This window comes from Leucoraja erinacea, chromosome 25 (assembly GCF_028641065.1).
Source record: "Leucoraja erinacea ecotype New England chromosome 25, Leri_hhj_1, whole genome shotgun sequence".
Lineage (NCBI taxonomy): Eukaryota > Metazoa > Chordata > Chondrichthyes > Rajiformes > Rajidae > Leucoraja > Leucoraja erinaceus.
In genome coordinates this window covers 306,759-320,489 of record NC_073401.1, presented here as the reverse complement: position 1 = coordinate 320,489, position 13,731 = coordinate 306,759, and the positions used below count along the sequence as shown (strand labels likewise).

Below are 13,731 nucleotides of genomic sequence, written 5' to 3'. Positions count from 1 at the left end.
CATGTAGATGGGTTGGTTAGTAGGTTTACATCCAACACCATAATCAGTGAAGCTGCAAAGAGTGACGAAGGCTGTCAATGTGTAGGGCTGGATACTCAGCTGCAGAAATGGCCAGAGAAAACGGCAATTGGATTTTAATCAGAGCTAGTGTGAGATGATATCATTTAAACCCCTGTCTCACGGTACGAGTTAATCCCAAGAGTTCTCCCGAGTTTGCCCTGATTCGAACTCGGAGATTTACGGTAATGGCCACTCGTCGGTATTCGGGGCTCTCGTGGACATTTTTCATCATGTTGAAAAATCTTCACGAGTCTTCCCGTGCTTACCGGCCGATAGCAAGTCTTCCCGAGTACCTGCCGTTTGCGCTAAGAGACGTCCCCGAGCTCCGACGTACCCGCTACGTTAATTCTCCGAGCTCTTGGAATGGACTCGCACCGTGGGACAGGGCTATGAGGAGTAAAATGTAAGGAAAAGTATACGGTTCATGGCAAGATCCTTAACAGCATTAATGTGCAGAGGGATCTTGGAGTCCAAGTCCATGGCTGTCTGAAAATGACAACACATGTACATAGAATGGTAAAGAAGGCTTATGGTATGCTTGGCTTAAGAGTCAGGAAGTCCTGATGCAGCTTTGGAGAGGGTGCAGAAGAGGTTTACCAGAATGCGGCCTGGATTAGAAATATTAGCTATAGGGAAAGATCTGCCAAGCTGTGGAGTGCGTTTTTTACACAGAGTGCAGTGGATGCCTGGAATGTACTGCCAGGAGTGGTGGTGGAGGCAGATATGACCGTGGCATTTAAGAGGCTTTAAGGAGGCTTTATGGCATGGAGGGATAAGGATCGCATGCAGGCAGAGGAGATTACATTAACCTAGCATCATATTCAGCGTGGACAATGTGCCGTATTGGTCTATTCATTCTATTCATCTATGGTTAAGTTGAAACAGGGTCACTGGATCTGTCCCACTTTCACGACCTAATTCACGACCTCCGTCGAGTTTGCCCTTGACTCAAACTCGCAGCATGGTCGTCACGAGGTCGTAGGAGGTCGTAGGTAGGTCGTAGCAGGCCGTGATGCTAGTGGTAGGTACTCGTGGCATCAAGTAGGTCGGGGCGTTTTTCTAGCATGATGAAAAATGTCACAGAGTAAAAAAGGGCGTGAATTAGATTGTGAAAGTGGGACAGTCCCTTGCGACAGATGAAAATGGAGGTGCAGTTGTGAAGTTGCTGGCAAAGCTGCTTCACATTCTGATGTGTATGATCTCATTCCTCCAGCATCACAACTAGATATTTACCGTTCTCTTGGTAACCCCAGAGTTCAATCTGTACCAACTGTTGTGGGATTGTCGACTTGTTCCACATGAGCGTCAGGGTCCCAGTGACACCAGGTGTACCATAGTATTGCCATTTGGTCTCATTATGTAACACAGCTTTCTTCAAGGGCGAATATTTACCGTGATGCACTGCAGAAATCGACAGAAATATAGTTAAAATAATTTACAAGCAGGAGGTAATGCTGGGTGGTTCTGGGGAAAGGGAGACCATACATATTGAGAGCATAAATGTTACACAAGTCTGCATCAGGACTGCATCAGCAACACTTTGCGTCCCTTAGCCCACACCCGCTAAGAGTTCCCTATCTGGGAGTATGAATACTGGATTATCACATTTTTACTCTTATATATTCTGTTGTAATCTCCCTGTTTGTATATTTTATCTCCTGGCTAATGAACGGGAGCATCCTGTATGTACTTTTAACCAGCCAATCTACCTCTGCTGTCACAGGTAGATCTATCAGTACGGTGGCACAGCGGTAGAGTTGCTGCCTTACAGCGCCAGAGACCCGGGTTTGATCCCGACTATGGGTGCTGTCAGTGAAGGGTTTGTACGTTCTCCCCGTGACCAGCGTGGGTTTTCTCTGGGATCTCCAGTTTCCTCCCACACTCCAAAGACGTGCTGGTTTGTAGGTTAATTGGCTTGGTATAAATGTAAATTGTCCCTAGTGTGTGTAGGATAGTATTAATGTGCTGGAACTGTTGGTCGGCGTGGACTAGGTGGGCCGAAGGGCCTGTATTTCTAACCTAAGCTAAACTGTTAAGAAATCAAACAGTATACGTGGACCTGTACACCAAGGTCACCTCTGTACTGCCTGGGGCCATAAATTGGTAAAATATTATTAGAGATATTGGGCTGACTCAGGATCTGTCAGCTGTCAGCAGTTTAGGGCACCGATGATCTCATGGTTTGCCAACTCAGAAGGTGAAGATCTGGAGGTCAGGTCCCAGTGTATCCAACTGTCTGCATTTTCCTGAACTCATAACAGAGTTCACAGCAGAGCGCTGACATTCTAGCAAGACTGAATTCAAGAGGTGTGGGCAGCAAGTGGGGTCTCCAACCGTGTGGAGAAAGATAAAGTCGTTTCCATTAATGTAGCTATTTCTCTCATTACTGAGACCACCTGAGCTAAACCAGTGTTTCAGAAGGCCATCTGCCAAAGGGGTCTTCATTGATGTGCATGCCTGTGCCTAGTGGAATAGAGTCCCAAACTATCCTATATGGCAATTCAACACCCCACTGATTAGGCCAATAATAAATAGTGCCCAATGGGTATGTACACTGAGATAGTCATCACATATATTTGTCAGCTATTAAATTCAGCAAATGTCACTCACTGTGGCATTCAGCAGCATCAGTGGGCTTTACATAGTATTTCAGTAGCCAAACCTGACCCCAGAGGTTTCCCAAGCAGATGTCCAGATGCCTTTAAAATGTGACCTCTGCTTGTCTCATACTGCATGTGTATCTTAAAGAGGCAAATTGCACACAAAATGCCCAATTTGTAATGTTAGAGCTGAGTCATTATTAAAATCCTCGTTTTGTTTAATCTTTATTTACTGAACATAGTGTAGTGCAAGGTCAAGTAGGTTTTATTGTTTAAACTCATAAACAATGTGTTTATTCTCATGTGTACCGAGATCCAGTGAAAAGCTTTTGATGCGTGCTGATCAGTCAGCGGAAAGACAATACATGTTTGCAATCGGGCAATTCATTGATGATAAAGGAATAACATTTAGTGCAAGGTAAAGCCAGTAAAGTTCAAGATCTATATCCAATGAGAAATCATTTCTTGATTAGTGTTTGGCAGTGCCTCGACCAATTTTGTGTGTTTTGAATTGGGCATTATCCTTGGAACTCGTGTATTAACCATCATTCACAGGTATTGTGAGAAAAAAAACAACAAGCAAATGGGACCAATTTCTTGGAATTAGAGCATAAAATAGGCAATGCATCCGACAGCATATTGATTGTGTCAGGCCAATTCTGTGTTGGATTGTGCCCTGATCCACAACTGCAAGAAATAGTGTTACCTAAACTTCTACCAACTAAATTACATGGGTGGATTATCAGTAGAAGTGGTTTACCAGCCATGCCTCCATATGATGCTTCTCTGAACTGGGATACCATGAGCCCTTCCATTAAGTTAATATGTTGCCTGTGTTCAGTGGGACAAAAAAATGGTTAGGTTGTATGCCAGATCCCAATCTTTGGTTTTGTACCTGCACTCTACCTGCCCTTCATGGATTGACATTTTTCAGAATTATCTTTGTACAATTGCCAGTCTTGATGAATCAAAATTACACACAGACATTAGCTCAGTGCTCTTATGATACTGGAATTATATTTCTATGTAGAATTAATTTTAATGCTAATAAAAGCTGCAATGACAAACTGAAGGATCACCAATGGAAGAACTTGTAATAACAACTTCACAAATGTTCTGTGTTATGACTGGCATCAGTAGCATAATGACAAATGACAACTGTCAGTTTTAAGAGGACCACTGCGTATTTGAGGAAAGACCATTTCATTAAAAGGTAAAAATGCATTTATTATCAGCATTTGTTGAATGGGAATTGATTCCCAAGTCACAAAAAAAGTTCTAACCTACCCAAGTAGAAATATTGATATTAAAGCATTGATAAATTTACAATTAATTGGCTGAATTACACCCTGTGTACTTACCTCCCCATGACCATGCTACAAGATATGTAATATTTTAATTCTCAAACATTGTTACAAGAAAGGTGTCTATACTGATGGTAATTTGGAAAAATAATTGTGGTCGTTTGCTGGAAATTGGTTCCATCATTACATTACGTCTCCCATCTGAAAAAGTCTTTTTTGTACTCTCGCTATGTACAGTACTGACTATGCCAGTGCGATATTTAGAATGGTGGATATCTGGGAACAATTACAGCACATTAATCGAATCTTGAAGGAGTAAATTGGGACAGTTTGTTTTATGGGAAAGATGTGGAAGAGAAATGGAGTACATTTAAAGGTGAAATTTTAAGAGTACAGAATCTTTATGTTCCTGTTCGGTTGAAAGGAAATAGTAAAAATTGGAAAGAGCCATGGTTTTCAAGGGAAATTGGACACTTGGTTTGGAAAAAGAGGGAGATCTACAACAATTATAGGCAGCATGGATTAAATGAGGTGCTTGATGAGTATAAAGAATGTAAAAAGAATCTTAAGAAATAAATTAGAAAAGCTCAAAGAAGATATGAGGTTGCTTTGGTAAGTAAGGTGAAGTAAATCCAAAGGGTTTCTACAGCTATATTAATAGCAAAAGGATAACGAGGGATAAAATTGGTCCATTAGAGAGTCAGAGTGGACAGCTATCTGCAGAGCCAAAAGAGATGGGGGAGATATTGAACAATTTATTTTCTTCGGTATTCACCAAGGAGAAGGATATTGAATTATGTGAGGTAAGGGAAACAAGTAGAGTAGCTATGGAAACTATGAAATTCAAAGAAGAGGAAGCACTGACACTTTTGAGAAATATAAAAGTGGATAAGTCTCCAGGTCCGGACAGGATATTCCCTAGGACATTGAGGGAAGTTAGTGTAGAAATAGCAGGGGCTATGACAGAAATATTTCAAATGTCATTGAAAAGGGAATAGTACCGGAGGATTGGCGTACTGCGCATGTTGTTCCATTGTTTAAAAAGGGGTCTAAGAGTAAACCTAGCAATTATAGACCTGTTAGTTTGACGTCAGTGGTGGGCAAATTAATGGAAAGGATACTTAGAGATAATATATATAAGCATCTGGATAAACAGGGTCTGATTAGGAACAGTTGACATGGATTTGTGCCTGGAAGGTCATGTTTGACTAATCTTCTTGAATTTTTTTGAAGAGGTTACTTGGGAAATTGATGAGGGTAAAGCAGTGGATGTTGTATATATGGACTTCAGTAAGACCTTTGACAAGGTTCCTCATGGAAGTTTGGTTAAGAAGGTTCAATGGTTGGGTATTAATGGTAGAGTAGCAAGATGGATTCAACAGTGGCTGAATGGGAGATGCCAGAGAGTAATGGTGGATGGATGTTTGTCAGGTTGGAGGCCAGTGACTAGTGGGGTGCCACGGGGATCTGTGTTGGGTCCACTGTTGTTTGTCATGTACATCAATGATCTGGATGATGGTGTGGTAAATTGGATTAGTAAGTATGCAGATGATACCAAGATTGGTGGGGTTGTGGATAATGAAGTAGATTTTCAAAGTCTACAGAGAGATTTATGCCAGTTGGAAGCGTGGGCTGAAAGATGGCAGATGGTGTTTAATGCTGATAAGTGTGAGGTGCTACATCTTGGCAGGACAAATCAAAATAGGACGTACATGGTAAATGGTAGGGAATTGAAGAATGCAGGTGAACAGAGGGATCTGGGAATAACTGTGCACAGTTCCCTGAAAGTGGAATCTCATGTAGACAGGGTGGTAAAGAAAGCTTTTGGTGTGCCGGCCTTTATAAATCAGAGCATTGAGTATAGAAGTTGGGATATAATGTTAAAATTGTACAAGGCATTGGTGAGGCCAATTCTGGAGTATGGTGTACAATTTTGGTCGCCTAATTATATGAAGGATGTCAACAAAATAGAAAGAGTACAGAAGAGATTTACTAGAATGTTGCCTGGGTTTCAGCAACTAAGTTACAGAGAAAGGTTGAACAAGTTAGGGCTTTATTCTTTGGAGCGCAGAAGGTTAAGGGGGGACTTGATAGAGGTCTTTAAAATGATGAGAGGGATAGACAGAGTTGACGTGGATAAACTTTTCCCACTGAGAGTAGGGAAGATTCAAACAAGGGGACATGACTTGAGAATTAAGGGACAGAAGTTTAGGGGTAACATGAGGGGGAACTTCTTTACTCAGAGAGTGGTGGCTGTGTGGAATGAGCTTCCAGTGAAGGTGGTGGAGGCAGGTTCGTTTTTATCATTTAAAAATAATTTGAATAGTTATATGGATGGGAAAGCAATGGAGGGTTATGGTCTAAGCGCAGGTATATGGGACTGGGGAGAATACGTGTTCGGCATGGACTAGAAGGGTCGAGATGGCCTGTTTCCGTGCTGTAATTGTTATATGGTTATATGGTTAAGTGTATCAGCTTGGAGGGCAAAGCTCATTTAATTATTACATTTTAACCTTCTAATAATCTAGTTATAAATCTATCTATCTTCTATCTATATTTAAAACTCTGTGTGTGCGTGTGTGTGTGTCTGCCCGACTTGTGGCTGCCAGCCTTTAATTCGTTGCTACGCCAACACCAGACGCAGAATCGCCGAGATATTTTCCATTTCGAAAGAGATTTCACTTTTCATTCCAAGTATCCACTCCTGATTAAATTTCGTCGTGTTTATGTACACAATTTTAATCAAATCCTTCTCGCCCCCCTCCCCCCCCAAATATTAAAAAAAAAACTGACTTCTCACCCATAGAATGTTGGTGAACGTTCCATTGTGTGATGTTACAATGCCCAATGTTCACAGATGTCCAATCGGAATGGATCATTTACATATGCCTTTGAGGCAGCCCCAGCCCCACCCCCACAGCCTGTGTCGAAGCGCGTCATCATGTGTGTGGGAATAGAGAAAGTGGATTGGGGGTGATAGGGAATGGGGAACAGATGGACTGTCCCTACCCCTACCCCTTACACTCTCTCCCCCCCACCCGCCCTCCCCCTCCCTCCACACTTATCCCTCCCACCCCCCTACCAAATCCGTCCCTCCCTCCCCCATCCCTCTATCCCCTCCCCCGCACCTCTCTCCCCCCACCTCTTTCCCTCCCTCTCCCCCCCCTCCCTTCCCCACTCTTCGCCCTCCATCCACACTCTTCCCCCCCTACCCACTTACCCCATCTACTCGCCTCCCTCCCCCTACCCCACACCTCTCTCCCCCCCCCCCCTTCTCTCCCCTCCCCCCCCTCTCCCTCCTCCCCACCCCTCTCCCTCCCCTATCCCTCTCTCCACCCACCTACCCTTCCCTCTCCCCCCCTTCCCTCCCCCTCCCCCCCTCCTTCCCTCTCCCTCCCACCCCCCTTCCCTCCCTCACCCTCTTTCCCTCTCCCCCACACCCTTTCCCCTCCCCCCCTCTTCCCCCTACACATCCACACTCTCTCCCCTCTACCACCCACCCTATCCCCCCCCTTGCCTCCCTCCCCCCTCCCCCACACATCTCCCCCCATCCCTCTCTCCCCCCCCCTCCCCCATCCCTCTCCTCCCTCCCCCTCCCATCCCTCTCCCCCCCTCCTCCTCTGCCTGCCTGCAGCTGTGTGGTGGATGAGATGGACTTTGGCGGCATGGAGCTGGACGAAGCCCACCCCCTCCCTCTCCCCCCCCACATCCGTGTGCAGGGAGAAGCCTCCCCCCCCACCCCCTGGAGAGGCTGATCGAATCCTTCAGGTGAGGACCATCACTCGACAGGGACTCGAGGGTCCTCTCCTTCCCACCCACCCCCCTCCCTGCCCTCTCTCCCCATCCCTCTCTCCTCCCTCTCCCCCACCCCTCTCTCCCTCCCACCCCCTCTCTCCCCTCCCCTCCTCCTCCCACCCCCAACCCTCCCTCCACTCACCACCATTCCCTCTCTACCCCACCCCCTTCCCTCTCTTCCCCCGCCCCCTTCCCCCTACCCCCTTCCCCCTACCCTTCTGTCCCTCTTCCACCACTCCCCCTACCCCTCCCTCCCCCCCTCCCCCCACTGCTCTCCCCCTTACCCACCCCTCTCTATCCCCCCCCCCCTCCTTCCCTCCTCTCCCCCCCCCCTTCCCCTCCCGTTCCTCCTCCCCCCCCCGTCCACCACATTCCCCCCCCTACCCCTCCCCCCCCCTCCCCCTCCCCCATTCTTCCCTCTCTCCCTCCCCACTCTTTCCCCCCTCTCTCTCCCACCCACCCACTACCCCGTCCCTCCACAATCTTGCGCCTCCCTCCCCTACCCCATCTCCCTCCTCCCCCATCCCACCCCCAAACCCCCTCCCCCTCCCCCCTCCCTCCTCTCCCTCCCTCCACACTCTCCTCCCTCCTCTCCTCCCCCCCCCCTCCCTCCCCCCCCCCTCCCCCACCCCCCCCCCCCACCTCTCTCTCCCCCTCCCCTCTCTCTCTCTCTCTTCCTCCCCCCTCTCTCTTCCCCTCCCACACCACTCTCTCCTCTCCTCTCTCCATCTCCCTTGCCAAAGACATTCTTGCCATGGTGGGAGTACAGAGAAGGTTCACCAGACTGATTCCTGGGATGTCAGGACTTTCATATGAAGAAAGACTGGATAGACTCGGCTTGTACTCGCTAGAATTTAGGAGATTGAGAGGGGTCTTATAGAAACGTACAAAATTCTTAAGGGGTTGGACAGGCTAGATGCAGGAAGATTGTTCACGATGTTGGGGAAATGCAGGACAAGGGGTCACAGCTTAAGGATAAGGGGGAAATCCTTTAAAACCGAGATGAGAAAAACTGTTTTCACACAGAGAGTGGTGAATCTCTGGAACTCTCTGCCACAGAGGGTAGTTGAGGCCTGTTCATTGACTATATTTAAGAGGGAGTTAGATGTGGCCCTTGTGGCTAAAGGGATCAGAGGGTATGGAGAGAAGGCAGGTACGGGATATTGAGTTGGTTGATCAGCCATGATCATATTGAATGGCGGTGCAGGCTCGAAGGGTGCCGAATGGTGTACTCCTGCACCTAATTTCTATGTTTTCAATGTTTCCCTCTCCTCACCCCCCGCCCCCCCCCCCCCCCCACACACCTTATCTCCCCATCCCCCCAGGTGGGACTACCCCGCATCTCCTTTGCCTCCCAAATCTCTCCCGTTTCCTCCTCCTCCTCCTCCTCTCACTCCCCCCCCCCCCTCCGCAAACGCCGTTGTGGAAACAGACCCAACAGGTCTGCACTTTGTCTAGTATATAATAATGATTTATATGCATGTTTATTTGTTATTAATAATAATAATAATAAATCTGCTGTTCCTTCTACGATCATTCTTTTCTTGAAGCTTACAATCTATACTTGTGCTCAGGATAATTTTCTACACCCTTCATATTGTTGCTGGAAATTGAGATCCCTATTAGCCAGTTAATTTCAAACTTGTTATTACATCTTCATCAGCAAATTACTCCAAAGACAGTAAATGGAAACTTTCTACACCCTGTTCAGAATAGAATATGTTCTTAATCCATAGAAATTGTACATTCTGTAATCCTTCCAACAAAAGCAAATGACTTCAGAATTAAGGGACAGAAGTTTAGGGGTAATATGAGGGGGAACTTCTTTACTCAGAGAGTGGTAGTGGTGTGGAATGAGCTTCCAGTGGAAGTGGTGGAGGCAGGTTCATTGGTATCATTTAAAAATAAATTGGATAGGTATATGGATGAGAAGGGAATGGAGGGTTATGGTATGAGTGCAGGCAGGTGGGACTAAGGGGAAAAAAGGTGTTCGGCACGGACTTGTAGGGCCGAGATGGCCTGTTTCCGTGCTGTAATTGTATGGTTATATGGTTAAATCTAAGGAAAATGTATGTTAGGGAAATGGAATGGCCATGGCCTTGTCATGTGGAGCACTTTGCACTTCAGAAGGTCTGAGGAAGGGTCTCGACCAAAAACGCCACCCACTGCTTCTCTCCAGAGATGCTGCATGTTCCACTGAGTTACTCAAGCATTTTGTGTCTATCTTCAGTGTAAATAAGCATCTGTAGTTCCTTCCTACAGAGTCTATAGCCTAGTGGGTAGCACAGTGATGCCATGGACTAGGTTTGCTCCTGAGTGTTCTCTCCGTGAAGTTTGCTCATGCCCCCCTTTCACTCTCCAAAATCCCAAAGATGTGGGGGTTAATTAGTTACTTGGTCCTGAAGTGCAAGGTACTGGTAGAATCTGGCAGAGTTGATGGAAATGTGGGGAGAATATAAATGGGATTACTGTGGGATTTGTGTAAATTAATACCATGGTCATCAGGCTGACGTACCTGTTTCCATGGTGTAACCCTATGGTTGTGTAACTCCAGGAGTCCTTCCCTTCCTCAGCTAAGATGCTAAGAGCGGCACAGTGGCGCAGCTGGTGGAGCTGCTGCCTCACCATGGCAGAGACCCGGGTTTGATCCTGACCTCGGGTCCTGTCTGTGTGGAATTTGCATGTTCTCCCTGTAACAGTGTGGGTTTCCTCCAGGAAACCCCAAAGTGCACAGGGAGTGGATGAGAAAGTGGGATAACATAGTACTCGTATGAAAGAGTGATTAATGGTCAGCGTGTGTTCGGTGGGCCGAAATAACTGTTCCCATTTAGTTAAACTAAACTGATAGTATCTTCTCTGCTTTCTTCCAAAAGTCAGCAGAAAGAAATGAAGGATACCCTGAATGTCAGGTGATTGGTTATGATCTAAGGCTTGGCACGGAGCATAAGGTTTTGTTTGAAGCCTCCCATGGCCTCTGTGCTTCATTACCAACTTCACCTTTATTGACTTCACCAATACACAAGAAATGAAAGATATTGTGCAGGAAGGAACTGCTGGTGCTGGTAGACACAAAATCTATGGAAAATCTATGGGTAGTTAATCTGTGGAACTCATTGCCACAGAGGGCTGTGGAAGCCAGGTCAGTGGATGTTTTTAAGGAGTAAGAAGAAACTGCAGATGCTGACCTAAACCGAAGATAGACACAAAAAACTGGAGTAACTCAGCGGGACAGGCAGCATCCCTGGAGAGAAGGAATGGGTGACGTTTCTGAGAAGATATACAAATTCTTGATTAGAATTTTTTATTAGAATGGATGTCAAGGGAAGGCAGGAAAATGGGATTAGGAGGCAGAGATCAGCCATGATTGAATGGTGGAGTATGGTCGATGGGCTGAATGGCCTAACTGTACTCCAATACCTTGTGAACTTGTGAAAATGTTGGAACATCGAAGATAGGCACGAGAAAGAAAAATATTGCGTCTCTTCTGTCAGCCTTCTACAATTCACTTAGTGTACTAGTTTTCCAATCTGTTACCAATGAAGACGGTCACATGTAGATAAAGGTAGACAAAATTGCTGTAGAAACTCAGCGGGTGCGGCAGCATCTACGGAACAAAGGTAATAGGCAATGTTTCGGCCCGAAACGTTCCCTATTTCCTTCGCTCCATAGATGCTGCCGCACCCGCTGAGTTTCTACAGCAATTTTGTCTACCTTCGATTTTCCAGCATCTGCAGTTCCTTCTTGAACATGTAGATAAAGGTTCAGTGCAAGGATTTCACCTGACCTGCTACCCATGTCCCCTGGTGAAGGTAGGTCTTTCCATCGTCTGTAGACAATTCAAAAGGTATCCTTCCATTTTCATAGAGTAATGGTGAAATGCAGTGAGCCATCTTTTCATCATCAACATACCCCATGGTAACAATGGAATTTTTGAACCTGCAAGAGAATAATTTCATGTTTAATCCAGTAGAAACAAGTGGTAGAGATTTTTAGCTTGAAATCCATTAGAATATGCCGGAGATAAAGTAGTCAGATGGGAACAAAAGTGGAAAACGTAATTCAATCGTGAAAAGTAAATGATAATGCTGTCGAAGAGGGCAAAGCTCCATAAATAGTGGTGTTCAGGAGGAGAAGGCACTCATGGAGTACTTGTCCACACATTGCTAAGGTGCTTATGAAGGATCCAGGACACTTGCTTCTACTGACCAAGGCATAAAATATAAAAGCAAGGAGGTCACACTAAAATAAGTGATATCGTAGATATTGAAGATGTTCAAGGATTACAGCGGATCTTGATCAAGGGGTCAAGGGGTCAAGGGGGCTGAGGAATGGCTAATTGAGTTTAATTCAGGTAAGTGGGATCTGTTGCACTTTGGGAAATCAGAGCAAGGCAGCACCTTCACAGAAAGGGTAGGGCCCCAGTCAGTGTTGTAGAGCCGACAGGAGTAGGAGTACCACTATGTAATTCCCTGATGTGTGTGGGAGACAGTTAGGATGATCAAGCAAGCTTTTGCACACTGGCCTTCATTAGTCAGCAAATAGAGTATTGAAGTTGGAACATAACATTAGAGTGGCACAAGATGTTAATGAGTCAGCACGTGGAGTACTGTGGCCAGTTTTTAATCTTCCTGCTGTAAGAAAGATATCATTAAACTTGAAAGGGTATAGAGAAGATTTATGAGGATGTTGGCAGAACTCAGGGGTCTGATCTACAGATAGATATTGAGCAGGCAAGGACTTTATTCCTTGGAGCACAGTACGATGGCTGAACTTACATCGGTATATAGAAACATAGAAAAATAGGTGCAGGAGGAGGCCATTTCTTCCTTCGAACCAGCACCGCCATTCAATATGATCATGGCTGATCATTTAAAATCAATACCCCGTACCTGCTTTTTCCCTATATCCCTTGATTCCTTTAGCCCTAAGAGCTAAACCTAACTGTGTCTTGTAAGCATCCAGTGAATTGTTCTCCACTGTCTTCTGTGGCAGAGAATTCCACAGAGTCACAACTCTCTGGGTGACATTTTCTTTTTTCCTCATCTCAGTCCTAAATGGCCTACCCCTTATTCTTAAACCGTGGCCCCTGGTTCAGGACTCCCCCAACATCGGGAACATTTTTCTTGCCTCTAGCCTATCCAATCATAAGAATTTTACATGTTTCTATAAAACCACCGGATGGCGCCAGCAATGGCCGCTTCGCCAACAGTCGGGTTGTCCCTTCCTTCTTTGTTGCATGTTTGTATGTGTTAAATGTATGTTTTTAATGTTCTTTGGCTTGTTTTATGTGAGGGATTGGGGGGGGGGGGGTTAGGGGAAACGTTTTCTAATCTCTTACCTAGACGGAGATGCGATGTTTTTCCGTATCGTATCTCCGTCAGCACTGCGGCCTAACATTGAGGCGTTGGCGGCCTTTGCTGGAGACCGACTTCGAGAGCTCCACCACGGGAGCATGCAGACTTTAACATTGCGCTGCTCGCGGTCTCTGGCTAGAGACTGACCGGGAACTCCAAGCCGTGGGGGCATCGACCATCCTGACGCCAGCTGTGGGAGCTTCGATTGCCCCGACTGTGGATGGTTCGACTGCCCTGACCGTGGGAGAATAAAAGAGGAAGTAGATTGGACTTTATTGCCTTCCATCACTGTGAGGAATGTGGGGAATCTGTTGTGGTGGATGTTTATGTTAACTTTTATGGAGTTGTGTGTCTTGATGCTTTTTTTTTAGTATGGCTGTATGGTAACTCAAATTTCACGGTACCTTAATTGGTACGTGACAATAAACTGAACCTTGAACCTTGAGATTCCCTCTTATCCTCCTAAATTCCAGTAAATACAAGTCCAGTCGACCCATTCTTTCATCATATGTCAGTCCCGCCATCCCGGGAATAACCTGGTGAACCTACGCTGCACTCCCTCAATAGCAATAATGTCCTTCCTCAAATTAGGGGACCAAAATTGCACACAATACTCCA

The 13,731-nt window shown here is 45.9% G+C and overlaps 1 protein-coding gene across 1 annotated transcript in view; it reads right to left on the bottom strand.

Moving 5' to 3' along the window:
- susd2 (sushi domain containing 2) overlaps positions 1–13,731 on the bottom strand; it is a 140,956-nt gene that overhangs the window by 94,789 nt on the left and 32,436 nt on the right. The window contains exons 4-5 of the mRNA XM_055655565.1: positions 11,544–11,695; positions 1,294–1,461 (exon numbers count right to left, since the gene is read on the bottom strand). Of these exons, the coding sequence (XP_055511540.1) occupies positions 1,294–1,461; positions 11,544–11,695 (320 nt within the window). The remainder of the gene's footprint in view (positions 1–1,293; positions 1,462–11,543; positions 11,696–13,731) is intronic.